The following is a 22075-nucleotide window of genomic DNA, read 5'->3' as shown; positions in this document are numbered from 1 at the left end:
ACAGGGTCGTCACAGTATTCATCCTTATACCCTATAGTTGGCAGGTTATGGAATTAATACCTTGTCGATTAATCATGCATTTGTAACACCTTTCTATGTATGTCAAAAAATCCTATAGTCGACAGGGTTTTTTTTTGTCGACCTTGCGGACTTTTCATAATCGGCAGGGTATTCTATTCATATTTTTAGAATTGAAATTGTTTATTCCTTCTGTAATTTTGAGTATGAAATCACTCAGCAGCTTTGCAATCCCCTTTGTAGAAGTGTTTGGCTAGTGTGGTTTCATTTCCGTTACAAAAAAAATTTCTCAAAAATCATAACACATAATCCATGAATTCAATCCAAACAATACCTAATTTGAGAATTTTAATTCAACTAATTAACTAACTAAATTAATTAACTTAAACACATTCTTAGTGTTAATTAAGCAAGGATATATCAAGTATTTTGAAAGTAACTAGTTGAGGGGTGGTGTGCTTTACTTCATAATGACCCGTGTTTTGTCTTACTTGGTATACCCCAATTAATCTGGCTTATTTTATATTTTTATTTTACTTTTGTCTAAATTTAAATTTAAAAGTCTGTTTGGTAACTAGAAGAAGTGTAACTGTCACACCCTAAAATTAATTTTTATTTTAATTAAATCAAAAAGACAAAAGTCAGTTTTGGAAACAATTTCAATAAAATCTAGAAGCAAGAAATCTCTATGAGATTTGTTTCTGACTTATGAAATTGGCTTATAAGTAAGTTGTTCGGATACCAAAAACAGAAATTAGATTTCGCTTTGAAATTCTATACCTAAACTGACTTCATGTCTTTGGACTTTTAAAAATAAAAAATGCAATTTTCTGATACGCATCCAAACAGGCTCTTATGTTCTACTACACCATACAAAAGTAAAAATTTTACGAGCCATAACCAAAGTTTTTTTAAATTATATAAGAATATATTAATTTTTACTTTTAGAATTCACTTTTTCAAATTGATTTTCAACTTAATTAACTCAATAAGTTAATTTTTCATCATTTTTCGACCTAATTTCTCAGTCATTAAGTGGTCTAATGGTTGGTATGTACCTCCAACTCTGGAGGTAGGGGTTTACGGAAATAGCTTCTTAAAGAGTCCAAGCCCACCGTTCCATGTCACCAAAGGAAAAGAACTCAAAAGGTTACCTGTTTTATATATATTTTTTGTTTTCATCTGAAATATACTCCCTCCGTCCCTATTATAAAGACGGAGAAGTAAAAGATTATAGTCCGTGTATATAGACGGAAATCTATTTCCAATGTGATTTCTTCCCTATATACCCTTATTAAATAGTATGATTATTCGCCGATTTAGTTAATGCCTTTAGTGATTCCCAAAAACAATTACATTTTTTAAATACTTTAATGGGATAAAAAAATTAATATATTCATATTTTCCATATTTTCTAGACAAATATAGTGGGAATTGATGAGGGTAAATCGGATACAATTGGAAAAATATATTCATATGTTCCATATTTTCCATATTCAATTGGAAAGCACATTTGTAATTAGATTCATTCATGACAAACCTACAAAAAAAAAAAACATGAATTGAAAGTTCCTAAATAAGAACCTTTCATTTTCATAAATTCCATTAACTGTGGTATGGTACTGAATGAAATCTGTTACCTGTGTAATATTTCCCTCACTAACTACTTTGATTACATTCATCAACATTTCAAGAATAAGTTCAGCTGTACTGAGAACAATCGATTGATTTCAAAAGTTCTTTAGGACGATTCACATCATCCTCTTAACTCTCCATCTGTCCATCATTTGAAGTTGGAATTCCTACTTATCATCCTCAAAGTAGTTGGAGGTGCCCTGAAGTCGAGTTTGACTCCTACAATCAGAAAAGGTGAGATCTCCACCACAAATGATATTACAAAGACTGGGGAATTAATTGAACTAAAAACACAGAATAGAAAGACTGTAAATTGAGATAAAGGGTGGTTTCAATCAAGCAAACAATAAGTGGAAACTTAGGGGATTGCGATATATGAGAAGGAAGCAAAGTATGAGATCAGAACTAGACCTTCTTTTCTAATTGCTTGTTAATTTCTACACAGAAGATGATGAATCAACAAAAACAGAAGAGAATTAATCAACAGAAAAACAGTCAGTTATCTTGATGATTTCTCAACAACAAAAAAAAAACAATATTGTCTTAATTGTGTTGTTGTCTCAATATAAGAGGATAAAATCACCATAAGAATCATGCCTTTTCTGTTAAAGATCAAAGCTTGGCTGCAACTCTATTACAGAAAATCAACTTAAAAATCAGGGATTTTTATTGATGGCCTGAATCTAGAATGTGAATCAACATATATCAATCATCTGTTGACTTCTCTACAAAATCTGACAAAAACACCTTAAAAATCAGGCCTTCTCTATTATAGTCAAAATTAAAAGATGAAAAATCAAAACTTGACATCAAATCTGTTGATCTATGAATAGCTTAACAAGATTTATTTATTGTCTGTGCAGAATCAAACCTTAGGATTCAGGTTACAAAGTTAAGAATGCTCGCCTGTTGATCTTGCAGAAGTTTAATTTGATGATAACCCAAAAAAAAATCTCTGTAAATCTCAATTCATAGGATTCACAGATTCATAGTCCTTCTTCAGAAGGATGTTAACCCTAAAAAAAAAGTTACATAAACAAAGAAAGAAAGTAGTTTGGTTTATCTTTCTGTTCTGTTTGCAAATCTCAAATCTAACTAGTTTACTTTTGGTCCGAACTCAAAACTACATCCTGACCGTCCGTACAGGCTTTAAAGTCGTTTGACCCATTTAACTCTTAAGAGTCCCTACGGTGGGGCCCCAGGAAACAGAAAAAGAAAAAAAAAATCTGCTCCTTCTTCTATTCTGAATCTGAAAACAATTTCCTTTCCTGTCTCAAGCACACAGAAGTCTGAGTATAGAAGTTCGGCTGTTTATAAATACATATATTTTCATTCAATTCTCAGCAGAATTCCATTGGTTCCTCTCTTCTCCGATTATCCAGAGTCGGTATTAACTTATACCTTGACTTATTTTCATTATAAAGTATTTCCATGGAAAAGCAATTAACATCAAGAGCAGTTCCAGCTGAGAGGAGAGAAAGACAGCGCCCGCCGATTCCAAAGGCAGCACCTTGGCTTGTTTTTCCGCACGGAAAAGGTAGGAAATTTCAGAGCTTTTATAATCCATGCGAACCCAATAATAGAAACTGTGTAAAATCTATACCGGAGATGCGAGGAAGAGCATGTTATCACAAAAGTTGTCATCAAGGATGGCTAATTGTTATCGGTAATGTTGATAATACTGATCAATATTCAGTGGCTAACTCAAATTTAGATGATTGTTTCTTGTGGAACCCTGTGTCGTCCGAAACTATCCATTTACCTAAGCTCGATCGTCAGTCTTTTCCTACTAAACAAATGTCAAAAAAAATATTTTCTATATGATTTAGTGTTATCCTCACCACCTCTTCAAACTACTGTTAGTTTTACTAGTAATCCCACCCACGATGATGACTGCACGGTATTCCTCCTTTTAAGAGGTATAGATAATTTAGGTTGTGTTTATGACTATGAGCACATTCTTGTTTTCTGTCGGCCCGGAGACACACAATGGAGAATAAAGGATTTGTATGCAGATGGTGATTCGTCAGGTGTCGTTGAGTCACTACTTTGCTCTAATGGTAAATTATATGCTTTCAGTACTAATAATCGGGTCAGAGAGATCGAAATTAAAAAACTATGGCATAATGTTGTCATTGATAATCAAACCCAATATATTAGATCATTGGAGGTACAGGATGCCGATTTCACCCTGATAGGAGGAGGTGAAAATTTTGATATTGGCATGGCTCAATGGGTTGAATCTGGTAATGAAATCTTCAAAGTTCATTTAAATTGTAGCATCAGAGGTTTTAGAAAAGTTGCATTACGTATATCTTCAAGTTGGATTTCTCATCAATGGCTTGGGTTTTGTTAAAGACTTTGGATGATCATGTTCTGTTCTTGTGCATAAACATGGACACATTAGACTCTAGAAAGTGTTATTCGACTTCCACAGCATGTTGCTCAGCAGCTGATATGGGTCTTGAAAAGAGGTGCTTGTTTTATACTCTACCAGAAGATCAAACCTTGTATGCATTTGAAGTAGAAGACGGTGCTACTACAGTTATCATGCCGTGCTTGAAGCTTCCAACTCCATGGTTTTTGCCCACTTGGATCATGATGCCTACAACAGTAAACAGGTAAATACAGCGTCCACGCAATCTACCATATGTTCTTATTAGTTAGCTTTTCTAATTATGAATTATCTTTTTCGTAGGCACACTGCTGGAATAAGAAGAAGGATAACAGATCTTCTAGTAAGCCAAGATACAACCAAAACCAGTGTAGAAGTGTATGTGAATAACATGAGCAGGTTAAAGAATAGTGGAGGAGAATTAGAAGCGGCAAAACAGTGGGATTTTCTCAATGATTATGGCAGTACAGAGGCGATAGCAAGATATCTTCACCCAGTGGATTACATTCATTTTCGATTAGCCTGCAAAAGCAGTTCTGAATTTCTCCCTGCATTGAACCTCTTATCGGCTTCTTCAGCAGCTACATATTTATCTCCATGGCTGATTTCCATCTTTGAAGATGGTGAAGAGACCATCTGCGATATCATAGACCCGATGCATAATAATGACAAGTATCTTATAAAAGTTTCTGATCAATTGCTTGTAGGTGCTACAATCCGGTTTTTGGCTTTTGTTGTCTATTGGTAAAAAAACTGTATTCTGCTACAATCCCTTCACAAGAGCAACTATCCGTCTTCCGGATGTGCCTGATGATTATGCACTTGGGGGAATGTCATTCTCGTCTGTACCAACTTCTCGCGATTGTGTGGTAATTGTCATCTCCAATTGGTTCCCTTATTTCAGAACTAATGAGTTTTATTTCTTGGTCACTGAGCCGGGAAAGAGAGCAACTGATTGGAATAATTACCAGTTCAGTTATAAAAGCCATTATATAAACGACTTTATGCCATGTATTAACAACCCAGTTTTCCATAATGGGGTTTTCTACTGCTTAGATTATAATGGAATGTTGGGAGTTTTTGATATAAAATAGGGTGACCGCGGCTGGGAAGTACTTGGGAAATCCTTGAAACAATTCAGTAGTTTTTATCCTAGTTATTTAGTGGAGTGTGATGAGAAACTTTTACTAGTGAATGTAGGACAGAGTGGAAAATCGGTAGATATTTATGGATTGGATGATTCGGAGATGGTCTGGGTTAAACTGAACAGCTTGGGAAAGTATGCATTGTTCATCAGCTACACTTCCAGTTTCTCAGTAGTCGCCCCACGGAGTTGCATGGAGAACAAAATCTACTTCCCGAGATTACATGGGGAAAGGATTTTATATTATTCTCTTGATACGTGTAGGTATCATTGTGTTGGGACTAATCAACACTCTTTGCAAGATTTTCACAATACGAAGGAAAGATTAAGCTGCACTTGGATTCAACCTAACTGGTCTCAGCCAAGTCTGAATCAAGAGACTGATGATATCATTCTTACTAGTTTTAATTCTTGATAACTTGTATTTATGTTCTCTACGTTCTTTTGTCACCAATAATTGTCTTGTAAATCGGATTATATTGAATTTGAATAAAATTTGCACTTCTTTGACAAAACATTATAATTTGATATTTTGCTCTGTCAGGCCAAGACATATCACAAGGCCAGAAAAATACTCCAAATTATGTAAAGAAGGATGGGCATACAGCACAAGAAACCTTGGTTAGGCCTCTTTTAGAGCTTCTCCAAGGGAATGTGTGTAAAGAAAAAAGTTTTCATCCATATATGATACACAACCATTTCTATAAAAAATCATCTCCAACCTATTGATGTGAAGATGATGTGGTAAAAGAAAAAGTTAGACATCCTCTAGGTGAACCTCTACTTTTAGACATTCCCTTAGAGGATGTCTTCTCATCCTAGTCACAGTTTTATTAATAAAAATCATTAGAAACAAAAATGGAAATAATTTTAACCAATTATATACCTACAAATAAGTAAAAAAATGATACAATATTTTATGGGAGATAAAATTTATTTTCCGGAAATGCTATTCACAGCTCCACTTGGAGCTCTATTCACAGCTCAAATGCTAGGTATTATAAGAGTATTGGTTCATGGCTTTCAGCCAGGACCCATCGCTGGATAAAAGGGTTCACCATTTTAGAGATGTAGAGTTTAGATGTCCCGACCTGTGAGTAGTGTGGTGTTTTTGTGCTGTGAATAGCACCGTATTTTCTCCTAATATTTAGGATTTTATACGTAGAGGTTGTCGAAAAAGTGATGTCATATAGGAAACATCCATATTCACCGTTGGAGAAGCTCTTAGTAACATCTTCTCTGGTGAAAGTGATGCCCAACTTTTATTGAGATTAAAGGCGGTGGCGGGACCGAGACCTGGTTTACCCTGGCTTAACCCTCCGCAAAAGCCTAAAAAAGCTTATATTCTAGCTGGCTCAGGTTTTATGGGTCAAATTTATATTTAAGCCCGATGTAAAAATAATTAAGCCCATCCTTTCCGTTTCCGCCACTACATAGAAAAAAAGATACCAAGCTGACAGTATGTACCCCAATCAGGGGAGAGAAAGGGACGATACATGCCGGTTTTCATCTCATCCGCATCCGATCCAAGTTATTACGGATTTTAAATTTGTCATTCACTTTCAATCCATCCTTTAACAAATTTACAGCCAATAGATACACAAGTAAATGGATTGGATTGTTGGGCCCGGAGATGTGTCTAGAAATGATGCGATGAAAAACGGGCCTACAGTAATACCGCAAGTGCACGGTCGTCGGTTGTAGCTCGTGCAAGTACGGGTCGATCCACAGAGATCGGGTGTGTTTCGGAAGTGTTTTAGCTAATTGGGTTTCTAGTTTGCTTTGGGCTTAGAAGCCTTTTGGTTTAGATTGGGCTTTGAGTACTAATGGGTTTGAATGCCCTTTGAATGAATTGGGCTTAGTGGGTTTGTTAAAAATAAACTGAACTGAGCTTGGGCTCAGTTATCTTTGAAGTGCAAATGGGCTTTGGTTCTAGAAACTGGATTGAGCTTTGGGCTCAACAGTTCAACTATGACTTGGGCTTAACAGTTCACTTGTGAGTTGGGCTTAACAGTCCACTTGTGAGTTGGGCTTAACAGTCCACTTGTGAGTTGGGCTTAGTAGTGAACTAGGCTTTGGAAGTGAACTGAACTTTGGGCTCAGTTGGTTAGGCCTTTAGCCTTTGGTTTCACTGAATTGGACTTGGGCTCAGGAGTGAAGTGAGCCTTAGAGAGCAAAGCAAGCAGCAGTGCAAGAGCCACAGAAGTGGATTGGCAGCAGCAGCTGCAGAGGCTCAGATGCAGGAGGCAACAGCAGCTACAGCAGAAGAAGCTGCAGCAGCAACAGAAGTGGTGCAGCAGAATGGAGCTGCAGCAGGAGAAGAAGTGGCAGCAGCTTGGCAGAGGCAAAAATAAGAGACAAATCAAATTGAACCAAGGCCTAAGGCCAAGGGCAGGGTGGTGATGAAAATAGCAAATGAAAGAAAGAAAACAATAAACAATGGAATGAGTCTAAATATGAAAAAGAACAAAATAAGAACAAAACAGTGAGGACAAGAGGATGAACTCAACTGATCATGCCAATTCTTCCCTAAAGCAGGTAAAGGTAAAGGTTCAAGCCTGCCTTTTACCTAGAGTGTTTCACCAATGGACAGTTGAATCACAACTAAAGTGTCAATCCTAAGCACTAAATGTCTGACTAAAGCACAATTAGTCAGAGAATTTGACAATATCAACTAGGTATGAGTTGTGGTAATATCACATAGTTTTATCCTAACTACAAAGCATACATGATATGCACTGTGAGAGTAAAATGTGGTTTACCTTGATTCAATTCTATCCTAGAACATTTCACACATCTAAGAATGACATGAACAACATGAGAACATTTACAAGACAAAACAGAATATGCACATTAACAGAGAACATACACAGAACACACTGAAAAATAGTAGCAGAACATGCACATTAACTATAACTAACAGGAGCATTAACACATTAAAGATTAACAGTGCAATGAAACTAACAATATTGAGCTAACTAAACATCAAACTATGAAACATCAAGACATTAACACAACACAGTGAACAAGAAGAAAAATATGCAAATGGTTAAAATTGAAAGTGAAATTAAAATCAAACCTAACCCAATTAGGGGGAAACTTGGCTAGTCCAAGAACAGTTTTTACATCTCACATCACTTCCCTTTTATAGCTTACAAAATATCCAAATTTTCAGAAACCCTAAATTGGAAACCCTAATTTTTAAATTGGAAATTAAACTCACTCTCTGATGCAAATAGCCTCGACCCATGCTTGTACTTCTCCTCCTCTGCTAATCCTTTACTCGAACGCTGCTCCAATTTCCTTCTTCTCTCCACTGTGAAACCCTAGCTATGTTTGTCTTCTTGGTAGCATCAAAAATTAATGCTAAGAACAAGACAGACACGACTAGGGAAGAGGTAGGTGATGGTGGTGGCGTCCTTGTGGTCGTGGTGGAGATGGAGACGGCGGAGCAGACATGGCAGGGTCTGCCATGGTCGGGGGAAGAGAAGAAATTTGGGGGAAATGAGTTTTGGGGAAGAAGAAGGTGGGTGTTTGTTTTGGGTCGATGGGGTTGATGCTTAGGGTGTTGAGCGGGTTCATCAAACTTTGATGTTTGGCGAGCTGAGATGTTGGATCATTGGATCTGAGTGGAATCGAACGGATAGATGGAAGGATGTGTGAAGCGACCGTCGGATTCTGAGGTGCAACGAAGTTAACGGCACCAGATGGAGTTAGGTACTGTAGTGTAAGGCGGAATCATCGGGAGTTGATGCACAGGCATAGGAGCGACCGTTGGATTCAACTACCATCTAATCTGAAGGCTTGGAATTTCAGCGCTGTGGTGCTTGGCAGAGACTTCCGATTTTGATGCTCTATGAAGGAGCGACCGTCGGATGCTTCTGAGAACTGATCTGATGGCTGAGAACGGAGGCGCTTTTGTGTGTAGAAAATGAGGTTGTGCGCACCATTCTTCGCGGTTTCCTTGCGTAATTTCTCCCGGCTTTTCACTACTTTTCTGCTCTTTTCGCTCCGCGACTCATCCGAACTTTATTTATTACCTAAAAATACAAAATTAATTAATAAAAATATTATTCTTGAAAACAATGAAAATACAGAATATGGGATAAAATGTAGAATTAATGCGCAAAAGATGAGTTAAATGCCAACAAAAAGGGATAAATATATACAATATTTGGCACTCATCAAATACCCCCAAACCTGAATTTTACTTGTCCTCAAGTAAAAACAAACTAAGGAAATCCTAACTATACCACTGTCGCTGGTCTCTCGAATGCATTTAGCGTATGCACTAAGCCTTTTAAACCACTAAGTGTCCCTAGTGGACGAGTTGAAGTCTCGTGAAGGTTTACCAGAGGTGTGCCTACAAAACCTAAGGACAAAATATAAGCTCATATTCCATCAAATGTGACATGTGCAAGTCAGTTAAGCTCACAGCAAAATGGAGATGTCAATCTAGCTATCGAAGGCACAATCCTAGCACTGATAACAAATAAGGACATGTGATAAGAGTGTAAAGTGTATCTACACATGTGTAAAGAAAGATCTGAAGTTATGACTACTAATCACCAAGAGATAGTTTCTCAGGCTAAGAACTGAGGTCGAAATCTAGCTAGCTGTCCGGACTTTACGAGAATTGTGAATGAGTTGGAGGTATTTCACAATTGCTCGCGTTGTACATCAATGGCATACACCCTCCTTGCTTATTACAAAGAAACAACAAAAGAATTTACATGACTCTTATTTACATTGACAAATCTTTTTATTTTTGGAACAAGAGATGATGGAATTGATAAATACTTGTTTTTTGGTATTTTTCTGATTTTTTTTTTTTTTTTTTTTTTTCTGAATATATATCTTTTTTTTTTTTTTTTTTTTTTTTTTTTTTTTTTTTTTTTTTTTTTTGAAAAAGGAACACTTTTGATACATAACAAAAGAAAAAAAAGATTACATGACACTTTGCAAGAGGTAGCCCTTTTTGATGCACCCAGTTAAATTCGATGGTTGTCTTTCTTAATGTAACCTCCACCTTCTATCCCAACCAACCAAAGAACAAGCTAGTCAGTTTCGTTCAGTATTCTAAAGTGATTGGCAATCGTAACTTCCTATCCAACACCTTGAAGATCGAGGCCATACATGTATTGGTAGATCGTGCGCGTGCAAATTTCTTATCACTATGTGAATTGTGCTAGAATCAGGGTGCCTAAATATCTAGACTAAGACTCCTAATAAAATACATATTTGCACAAGAGTCAACATTTCAAGGTAAATGAGCTCCATTTTTATGATTTTTTCATTTTTTAATTTTTTGAATTTTGATTTTTAATTTTTTTTTGGAATTTTTCAATTTTTTCAAAAAGAAGAAGGAGTTCGTTTTCAATTATAGCATATTATCGTGGCATCTACTCTATACCCCCAAACCTAAACTAAACATTGTCCTCAATGTTTCAAAATATGGAAAGAATTAAAATGCAACATATGGAAAGGGACATGCTGAGTAGAGTAAAAGGAGAGAGAATACCCGATTTCGGCGAAAGCAGAATTAAAACTCCGTTATTCAAGGCAAAAATCCAACATATTTCAGCCGAGATCATATTGGATTAGCAAAATATATACAAAAGGAACAAAAGGGTTTTTAAAATTTTATCTACTGGATATACAAAAAATTCACCATACACTAACAATCTAAAGAGTTGAGGATCAACCCAAAAGACAAAGTGTAGACATTTCAACAGCTTCACACAATAATAACAGGAAGAAACGCAAGTGAAACTGTGAAACAAAATGAGCTACCCCCAAACCTGGATTTTACAGAAGATATAATTTTGAAAACAAAATCGCGCAGTTTTGGGGGTTCATCATGCACAAGGTCTAGCTCAAAATGAACTGTGCTAGGGACGGGCAAACATGCTATTTCCAACTGTGGTTCCTCAAATGTATTATATTTGGAAAAAATAGTCCAAGAGGACTTGGGAAGCACACAGTTCCAAACCTAGGTTGGGCATTCTCAGAAATTGGTTTTATATATTGGTACAAACCAAATCTAGGTTGGGTGGAAGGCCATCAGATTGTGACTTAGGTAGAAGAATAGGCATATCATTATCAATCAAATCAAAATCTTCTAACTCATCTACACATGTCACATCATGCTCACAATCATCAACATTGGCAAGTTCACACTCAGAATCATCAACATCATCAACAATTCATTCTCATGCATCGGCAAATCAGGAGAAATATCACAATGTGACCTAGGTAGAGAATCAGACACATCAAATATATTTTCATGCATATTAGTGTCTACAGAAGATTCAACTATTCCTATGTCATGTCATCTTCACAGAATAATTGTACGAATCCCATGTCAATATCAAAATCATATGAATTACAATGAGTATTAGAAAAAACAACATTCATGAAGGTCGAGGGCGAGAAGCCATATGTTATTGAACCAACAGGTTCCACAATATTTTCATGTTCTTCTAACATATCATCATAATCATCATAATCATCATCATGGTAGCATGCATATTGGTTCTCATTAAAAGTGGTGGTGTCGTTAGTCGATTCATGTTCCTCTAAATTAGGTTCATATTCAACATTATTTATATGAATGGGACTAGACACTTCATTAGGGACAACATACATTTCCTCATGAATTTCCTCCTTTTGTAGGTGAAGCAAAATCTGATCTAAATATGCCTGAATTCGTGATGTAGATCTATCGAAGTTTTGCTCACTAAGTCTGAAAGCTTCTGTGGTGGAGTCTAAATTCATGGGAGTACAAAATTCTTCATGTTCAAATTGTGGTGAATGGTACATGTGTGCATGGTCATTAGGGTTTACAAAATATTGATCGCAACCCTCAAAGGATTGATTATGGTCCCAATGACTACCATTCTCACAATTTATGGGCATTTCATACCTTGGATTTTCTCTAGATTGCCTAAAATTATGCAAAATATGACAATGCTCAACAGGGTGGTCTAAACTACCACATGCGGGACATGCATAGATTTCAGGTTGCCTAAGAAAATTAGATGTGACAGATTCCTCATGTGATTGCATTTCTAAAGCTGTGATTCGAGCTTCTATTTGATCCATAAGTGATGATTGTGTGAGTGAGGCACTAGCAAAATGTTCATTTTCACGTTGTGGCGAATGATGCATGTATGAATAGTCATTAGGGTTCATGTATTGCGGCTCGGGACTTTGAAAATGTCCATAATAATTCCTATGACTATTGACATCATGGTCCGTGGAAGGTTCATAACGTGGCATATGCCCATAAGCAAGTTCTCTAAGAGTTTTATTTCCATCCCCAGGAGCAGACCAATATCCAGACATGATTGGCTCAAAAGCTAAGTAACTATGTTACAAAGCTCAGAATTTGGTTTTTAAAGGGTTTGGATTTTTGGGAAAAATTTGGTTTTGGTGGGAGACATTTGAAAATTTGGTTTAAAATAGGAGTAAAAATAAAAATTTGGTTTAAGATGGGAGCAAGTAAAAATTTGGTTTTAAAATTGGGAGCAAAGTAGAAATATTTTTTTTTTTTTTTTTAAAGAAAAATAAAATTAAAAAAAATAAAATTTGGTTTTTGAATGGGAGCAAGCCCACTGTGCAAGCCTCTAATGAAATGGAAGGAAGGCTGCGGCCCACAATCGGTTATCAGCTGGGTTTAAACCCAGAGTCCAAAATACAAGTCCAATGGAAAAATTTAAACAAGCCCACACAAAATAAATACAAGCCCACAAATTAAACAACAAGCCCACACATAAATTATTACAAACCCAAAATAGAAAAATAAAAAGCCCAAAAAATTGGGTTAATTATTACAAGCCCACAAATAAAAAATTGGAAGCCCACAGGTTGGGTTCTCTCAATTGAATGGGTTTAGGCTTACCTTTTTAGCACAGCCCAGCTGCTCTGATATTGTTGCAAAAACCCAGTTGGGTTTTGGTTCTTTTCCTTGGTGGCGTCCCAGCAGAGGAAAAACAGGTTCAGAATCAGCAGGTCCAATAGCAAATGAAATGAAGCAGATGCAGATGCAAATGCTATGAAATGCAAAATAGCTAAGAAAAACACAGATAAAACACAGCAGCAATCCCCGGCAGCGGCGCCAAAAACTTGGCAGGCCTCTAAAAGGGTATAGAAATTATCCCCGGCAGCGGCGCCAAAAACTTGGTGGGCCCGGAGATGTGTCTAGAAATGATGCGATGAAAAACGGGCCTACAGTAATACCGCAAGTGCACGGTCGTCGGTTGTAGCTCGTGCAAGTACGGGTCGATCCACAGAGATCGGGTGTGTTTCGGAAGTGTTTTAGCTAATTGGGTTTCTAGTTTGCTTTGGGCTTAGAAGCCTTTTGGTTTAGATTGGGCTTTGAGTACTAATGGGTTTGAATGCCCTTTGAATGAATTGGGCTTAGTGGGTTTGTTAAAAATAAACTGAACTGAGCTTGGGCTCAGTTATCTTTGAAGTGCAAATGGGCTTTGGTTCTAGAAACTGGATTGAGCTTTGGGCTCAACAGTTCAACTATGACTTGGGCTTAACAGTTCACTTGTGAGTTGGGCTTAACAGTCCACTTGTGAGTTGGGCTTAACAGTCCACTTGTGAGTTGGGCTTAGTAGTGAACTAGGCTTTGGAAGTGAACTGAACTTTGGGCTCAGTTGGTTAGGCCTTTAGCCTTTGGTTTCACTGAATTGGACTTGGGCTCAGGAGTGAAGTGAGCCTTAGAGAGCAAAGCAAGCAGCAGTGCAAGAGCCACAGAAGTGGATTGGCAGCAGCAGCTGCAGAGGCTCAGATGCAGGAGGCAACAGCAGCTACAGCAGAAGAAGCTGCAGCAGCAACAGAAGTGGTGCAGCAGAATGGAGCTGCAGCAGGAGAAGAAGTGGCAGCAGCTTGGCAGAGGCAAAAATAAGAGACAAATCAAATTGAACCAAGGCCTAAGGCCAAGGGCAGGGTGGTGATGAAAATAGCAAATGAAAGAAAGAAAACAATAAACAATGGAATGAGTCTAAATATGAAAAAGAACAAAATAAGAACAAAACAGTGAGGACAAGAGGATGAACTCAACTGATCATGCCAATTCTTCCCTAAAGCAGGTAAAGGTAAAGGTTCAAGCCTGCCTTTTACCTAGAGTGTTTCACCAATGGACAGTTGAATCACAACTAAAGTGTCAATCCTAAGCACTAAATGTCTGACTAAAGCACAATTAGTCAGAGAATTTGACAATATCAACTAGGTATGAGTTGTGGTAATATCACATAGTTTTATCCTAACTACAAAGCATACATGATATGCACTGTGAGAGTAAAATGTGGTTTACCTTGATTCAATTCTATCCTAGAACATTTCACACATCTAAGAATGACATGAACAACATGAGAACATTTACAAGACAAAACAGAATATGCACATTAACAGAGAACATACACAGAACACACTGAAAAATAGTAGCAGAACATGCACATTAACTATAACTAACAGGAGCATTAACACATTAAAGATTAACAGTGCAATGAAACTAACAATATTGAGCTAACTAAACATCAAACTATGAAACATCAAGACATTAACACAACACAGTGAACAAGAAGAAAAATATGCAAATGGTTAAAATTGAAAGTGAAAGTAAAATCAAACCTAACCCAATTAGGGGGAAACTTGGCTAGTCCAAGAACAGTTTTTACATCTCACATCACTTCCCTTTTATAGCTTACAAAATATCCAAATTTTCAGAAACCCTAAATTGGAAACCCTAATTTTTAAATTGGAAATTAAACTCACTCTCTGATGCAAATAGCCTCGACCCATGCTTGTACTTCTCCTCCTCTGCTAATCCTTTACTCGAACGCTGCTCCAATTTCCTTCTTCTCTCCACTGTGAAACCCTAGCTATGTTTGTCTTCTTGGTAGCATCAAAAATTAATGCTAAGAACAAGACAGACACGACTAGGGAAGAGGTAGGTGATGGTGGTGGCGTCCTTGTGGTCGTGGTGGAGATGGAGACGGCGGAGCAGACATGGCAGGGTCTGCCATGGTCGGGGGAAGAGAAGAAATTTGGGGGAAATGAGTTTTGGGGAAGAAGAAGGTGGGTGTTTGTTTTGGGTCGATGGGTTTGATGCTTAGGGTGTTGAGCGGGTTCATCAAACTTTGATGTTTGGCGAGCTGAGATGTTGGATCATTGGATCTGAGTGGAATCGAACGGATAGATGGAAGGATGTGTGAATCGACCGTCGGATTCTGAGGTGCAACGAAGTTAACGGCACCAGATGGAGTTAGGTACTGTAGTGTAAGGCGGAATCATCGGGATTTGATGCACAGGCATAGGAACGACCGTTGGATTCAACTACCATCTAATCTGAAGGCTTGGAATTTCAGCGCTGTGGTGCTTGGCAGAGACTTCCGATTTTGATGATCTATGAAGGAGCGACCGTCGGATGCTCCTGAGAACTGATCTGATGGCTGAGAACGGAGGCGCTTTTGTGTGTAGAAAATGAGGTTGTGCGCACCATTCTTCGCGGCTTCCTTGCGTAATTTCTCCCGGCTTTTCACTACTTTTCTGCTCTTTTCGCTCCGCGACTCATCCGAACTTTATTTATTACCTAAAAATGCAAAATTAATTAATAAAAATATTTATTCTTGAAAACAATGAAAATACAGAATATGGGATAAAATGTAGAATTAATGCGCAAGAGATGAGTTAAATGCCAACAAAAAGGGATAAATATATACAATATTTGGCACTCATCATGGATGCAAATAATCCAATAGGATTTGTTTTATGATAATTTTATGAGTTAAATTATAAAATGGTTATTGTTTTTATTATTATTGAGTCTGTCATTGGCAGTAAATATAAAATTGTTGAATGGAGCTCTTTCTCTTCTTTTGGAAATGTTAGAGAAGGTAAATAAATGAAGTTATTTCAGATATGTACTTGTTTGATGGAACCAATTTTGAAATTTGGGGTTTTTGTATCAATTTTTAAAAATTTGAGGTTTTTGTTTAAGATGGAGTTTTAATGGATCCCAACATTTGAATGTGGTTTTTGTACCACAAGTTTGGTCACCTTGGGTTTTTATGACTAATTCTGTTATATTTATCTAATTCTAAAGCTTGCATAATACAAGTTGGGGGTTCATTAATCTTCCAATTGAAAATAATTTTAATGGATTTCGCTTCCTTAGCTAAGATGTCAGCCACATTGTTTGCTGATCTAGATACATTGAAAAACCCAAAAATAAAAATAAAAAAATGTCAGAGATTAAAATCTTGTTTTATTTCCTCCATAATAGTTTGATTCTGACAGGTTATCTGAGAAGGAACATCATTCAGGTAGTCAAAAAGGTTCTTGCAGTCTCCCTCCACGCTGAAGTTTGAAAAGACTTTTTCTTTTGCCCATTGAGATGCTTGTAAAAGCCCTAAAGTTTCTGCCTCTTCTGAGGATGAAGCTGAGATTGGTCCTGTTCTGTGTTTTTCAAAGCTTCCTGCATCATTTTTGAGGATTAAGGAAAAACCTGCTGGTGCATTTACTGAAATCCAGGTTGCATCTAAATTGATTTTGTTTTGTGAAGTCCTAGGAACCTTCCATATAGCCGTAGGTTTTCCAGAGAGGTTGTTTGAGTCATTTGTAACTTGATATTTCTCCTTATGCCAGAAGGTCAAGTGCCTCTGTATTTCTAGAGCTAGTTGTATACATGATTGTTGTTAATTTTCAAAAGTTATGTTACATTTTTCCTTCCATATAAACTAATCTTTTGTCATAATTATTTCTAAGAGAATAATTGGGTTAACTTTTCCTAACCAATCCTTACAACTAGAGCTGGCAAACCAAGCCAAAACCCACGGGTTGGCCCGTCCCGTCCCGTGAAAACCCGCACCCGTCCCGGATGGTAACTAAACAAGACGGGCGCGGGTTGTACAATTAGTGGCTTGTGAAGAAACGGGTTAACCCGGCCCGTACCGTGAAACCCGCGGTCTGGCCCGTAACCCGTAATTTCATACCCTGCTGAAACTGAAACACGTAGCTTGTTACGTGTCACCCAAATTTCCATCGTATAAATCGGAAAAACCCTAAGCTTTTCTATCTTTCTTCTTCGGTTCTTCCTCTTTTTTTCTTCTTCCCTGACTCAGAGAGAGTCTCCTGAGTCCTGACGGACAGAACAACAAATTGAAGAACTATTAGATCTAGATATCAAAGGAAGTTACTTTGATCTAAAGATTCAAGGCTAGCATGTAATCAGATTTTAATTTTTGTTTTCTTCTTTATTTTCTTCTTCTAGGAATCTAGGGTTTTACATAGGAATCCCAACAAATCTTTAATATTCTTAGTATTGTTGTGATTCTGATTCTGTGAAGATCGATAATCTTTAATTTTCTTAATTTCATGATGTTTCAGTTCTTACCACAAAAAAATGGTTTTTTCTTAATCTTTAAGAAGTTATTCGCAACAGAACACACAGAGCCGCTGCGGAGAGATTTCTCAAGTTGAGCTTCAGAGGAAGAAGAAGAAGCGGCTGCAAATCACAACATGGTAAGTCCCTCTTTCAATCAAATGAACCCTAAATCATGTTTCAATCTTCATGATAGATGTTGATTTATACAAGTTTATGATTTTGAATTTCTGGTGATTTTGTTTTGATTTCTGTAGACGTTTAAGCGAAGGAATGGTGGTCGTAACAAACATGGTCGTGGTCATGTTAACTTCATCCGTTGTTCAAATTGTGGAAAGTGTTTCCCTAAGGTAACTAATTGATTTCATTTTCACAGATTTGATTTGATTTTTTCTTGGGATCTGATATGAATGGATATAGATTTTCTGATTCAGTAGTTGTTTTTTGTGGTGGTGGTGGTGATTTGGAATAGGATAAGGCAATCAAGAGATTTTTGGTGAGGAACATCGTTGAACAAGCTGCTGTTAGAGATGTTCAGGAAGCTTGTGTCATGATGGTATGTGTTTTTTGGAAATGATTTTTTTTTTTGGATTGATTTTGGGTGTTTACTGTGATTTATAGATTGATTTTGATTTTGGGTGGGTGATTGATTTTTTATGTGTAGGATACACTTTGCCTAAATTGTACGCCAAGATGCTTTACTGTGTGTCCTGTGCTATTCATTCTCTGTGTGTCCTGTGGACTCTGGTAAATTTTTTTAATGTGTAATGCCGATTTTGGTTTTTGGAATGCGGCATTGGGTTTGTTCTGAAGTAATTGGTAAATGCCAAAGAGGTGCATCTGAGAATCCTTGTAGCTATTCGTTCATGATGTACATTAAACTTAAACTGCTTCCATTGATCATGCATACTATTAGGATCTCTATGCTTTGTGTATTAGTGGTTTAACCAGTTAGTAGCCACAGTTGTGGACTATTGTGAATTTTTTTTTATGTGAAGTGTCCAATTTGGTTTTTAGCATTATGCAATGTGACAATGGATTTTTGTTTAACCACACAATATATATTTTGTGCAGGAAGTGGTTATTAATATTGTCGCACTTGGTGATACAAATTAGAAACAATGGTATCTACAGTCTCGGTCTCGGAAGTTTATTTTCATTATTTATCAATTATCATCATGAACTGATGAAGTACTGTGTAACTGTAACTAAAGTACTTAAGTACTAAAGTAAACTACTAATGACTAATATGACTATGATAGTATCTGTGTCTGTGTTTCTTTAAATGCAAAATTAGTTTAGTTTTGCAATTTTGAGTTTTTGAATTGATATACCAAATGAATTGGATGAATGTTAGATACTTAGGTTGTAGCTTGTAGGTTAAGGAACTTTAGATGGCCTGAATGTGGAAGGAAATAGCCCAGAAATCGATTTCTGGCGAGTTGACTCAAAAAAAACCAGGTAACCCGTGAGCACCCGTGAACCCCACGAGCTTTACCCGGGACGGGCACGGGTTGGATAAATGACCACCCGTGAAGAATTTCAACCCGCAAGCTTAGGCTTGTATTAACCCGTAACCCGCGGGTTGGTCACAAGCCAGCCCTGTCCCGCCCGTTTGCCAGCTCTACTTACAACTGTCCAAAAAAGTGGTAGACCTGTTAAAATTTAACTCTACTGGATAAGGACATGTAGCGCAAACTGATTTTGCATATGGGTAGTGAAAAAATAGGTGTTTTATAGATTCATGTTCCACACAGGCAAAAGTGCAATTAGGCGAGATATCCTTCATAAATCTATATAGTTTTATGTTTGTAGAAACAACATTCTTAAGGCACTTCCATATACATATCTTTACTATTTGAGACAAATGTAAAGCTCATAAGCCTTTCCAGAAGGAGTCTGGCAGTCCTAAGTTATATTTATTAATAATTCTTTCACTTAGCTTGGTGTACATAGATTTGACTGTAAATTTTCCGGATGAAGTTATTAACCATCTAAGAGTATCTGGTTTAGTCTCTAGATTTCTTCCTACAGCTATTCTAATGTCACAAATTTGTTTTGCTATTGTACTTGGAAATAAAGAGTAAACTAAGATATCATTCCACTTTTTGGTGATTGGATCAATGAGATCCATCACAAGTGTTAAATGAGAATTGGTAGAGGTTTTGAACTAACATAATTTCCCAACCAAATTAGGTATCTATTTATCCTCCCATACATTAATACTATTCCCATCTCCAACCTCCCAAATGTTATTTTTTTTCTACTAACTTAATGCCTTTACGATGCATTACCTAATCGGGGAACTTTTTTTCTAGCCCAAAATTACTTTTTTAAATATCAAAAACCCATCATTAAAATTCCATACATGATAAACCCATAATTATCTATAAGGATAACATGATTACAGAAATAACCCTTTATAAATTCCATAATAAAGAAACAAAAACGTGAACAAAAAAAGTGATTAGTTGTAATCCCTAAAATTACTCTTGATTGACTAAACTAATTCCGTAGAATAACTAAAACGTGAAAAATAATTATTCGTAATTATGATTATCCCTAAAAAAAACTCCTCAAAATCATTATCGACTTCCTTAACTAACTCCCTTAAGTAACACAGCCGACAAAAACAAAAAAAAGAAATGAGAAAAAACTTTATTACCACCGTCAGAAATTTAGGAAAAGTAAATAAAAAGATAAATACAGTTATCACCATATGGAAATTAGGAAATTTTTAGTTTTCACCCGTGCAAGTTCTCGGTGAATATTCTAAATTTCACACGTAAATTTTAATTTCACCTTTTTCACATATGCGTCCGTGAAAATTCAAATTTTCCGTGATTATGGATGGTGAAAATGGTATTTTTCATAGACGTAATCGATGTCGCATTTTTCATATCCATTGATCGTGAAAATCACAATTTTCACTGTAATATTAACACTCGTTCTTTCTTCATTCACTTTTATAATTTAGATAATAGTTGGCATTCTCATCAACCATTTCCCATCGACTCAAGATATTTTGATTGCTTCGGTGAAATGTAATTATCATTAGCTTAATCTAAATTACGTACATAACAAAAGTACAAGATCGGTACCCTAATGCAGCTTCATGCATACACATGAAACAACTAAAATCACAAGCTTATTAATTTGGTTATCTTCGTCAATGTATAGTTGCAAAATCCAGTGAAAGTTTTTTCTTAAACCGCAAGCATATATAAGTGAACTGAGATTTAAGTTTACCACGTCAAATAAGAGTGGTAAAGTCGTGAGTTACAAATCTTCCAATGGAGATACACCTGTGATTTGTGAACACGTATCCATTCTGCGTTGGTTGTTGGATCAAGCAACCACATACTCACTCATCATTAGTGACTATGTGTAGTTATCGTTACGTCCCAAGGAGGCATTCTCATTTTCTTCCTTATCTTTTTTGGATTCTTATTCTTCTTGATGGAAAAGCATTGTAGCAAAGCAAGATGTACAGTACCCAAAAAGAGATTGGATTACTACTTTGTTTGTAATAGGTGCCGCCATTGCCATGTTAGGAGCCATCCATGTTTTTAGAGAATGAAAAGAAACAGATTGAGGATGGACAAAAAATTGAGAAAAAGCAGAATTTAGGAAAAAAGATTCGTAGGATATTGATTAGCGAAAATGATAAACCAACCGAGGAAAATATCCCGCAGTTGTCACCGACTGAAATAAACAAGTGGACCCCACTTTTGTACACACAGATCCAAATTCTAAGCACGCGAGTAGGGACCGTCAGATTTCTTCTCGGGAGCTTTCTCGGTACAAAACATCGGCGTGTCCAGCAGCTCCTTATTGATTAGTGACCTTAAAATTCGGATCTAAACTAAAAGACACTTGTGTATTTGGTTAACGTCGACCAAAAGGAGAAACCGCCCTGCTTGTATAACGCCCATGTTTAAGGACCGATTGTCAATGCATATTTAAAAGAAAATTTGTTAATAATAATGGATAAAGATTAATTTAGTCTTCATGAAAATATAAAAATGTAAATTCAGTCTAAAACTATTGTTTTCAACCGTTGATCTTACATTGTGGGCTACAAATATATCATATTTTAATGATGAGTTTATAGAAGAGAGAGGGATCAAACTTGGATTCCTTAGAAATTTCCACTTTCCTAATCAAAGAACTCGTAGAAGGAGTCTTAACTGAGATTTTCCTAAATTACTTAGGTTTAAGGTTGTGCAATCCATAGAGCCTTGGATTCAGTAAGCAATCTCCAAGCTAGTTTGGCTATAAGAGCAGGATTAAATTTGTGTGCATTTCTAAACCCTAAGCCATCCTTACAAATTGGTTTACATAGAAAAAATTAGGATTTAGGATAATACCCCTTATAGTTAATTAGTTTCTTTATCCCACCAAAAGTACCTTTGCAATGCATCTATTTTATTGGTAATTTTTTTAGGAATAATAAAGCAGCTCATCTAATAACTTGTCATACGGTCTA

At 36.6% G+C, this 22075-nt stretch overlaps 1 protein-coding gene and 1 long non-coding RNA gene across 3 annotated transcripts; one reads left to right on the top strand and one right to left on the bottom strand.

Annotated features, from left to right (window-relative positions):
* Positions 1-1435: 1435 nt before the first annotated feature.
* LOC113348040 lies at positions 1436-2729 on the bottom strand. Of its 2 annotated transcripts, XR_003359432.1 has the most exons (3): positions 2525-2723; positions 1659-1872; positions 1436-1558 (listed from the first exon to the last, which is right to left on the bottom strand). It is a non-coding gene; the product is annotated as an uncharacterized LOC113348040 (long non-coding RNA). The 2 variants fall into 2 exon arrangements; XR_003359431.1 differs by lacking the exon at positions 1436-1558 and having other exon boundaries at positions 1567-1872; positions 2525-2729.
* Positions 2730-2860: 131 nt separating this feature from the next.
* LOC113348039 lies at positions 2861-4954 on the top strand. The gene is made up of 2 exons (XM_026591730.1): positions 2861-4274; positions 4352-4954. Exons 1-2 carry the CDS (start codon positions 3991-3993, stop codon positions 4794-4796), a joined length of 729 nt encoding a protein of 242 aa, XP_026447515.1. The 5' UTR covers positions 2861-3990; the 3' UTR covers positions 4797-4954.
* Positions 4955-22075: the final 17121 nt, after the last annotated feature.

Source organism: Papaver somniferum, chromosome 2 (assembly GCF_003573695.1).
Source record: "Papaver somniferum cultivar HN1 chromosome 2, ASM357369v1, whole genome shotgun sequence".
NCBI classification, from domain to species: Eukaryota; Viridiplantae; Streptophyta; class Magnoliopsida; order Ranunculales; family Papaveraceae; genus Papaver; species Papaver somniferum.
This window is presented reverse-complemented; position numbering and strand designations above follow the sequence as displayed.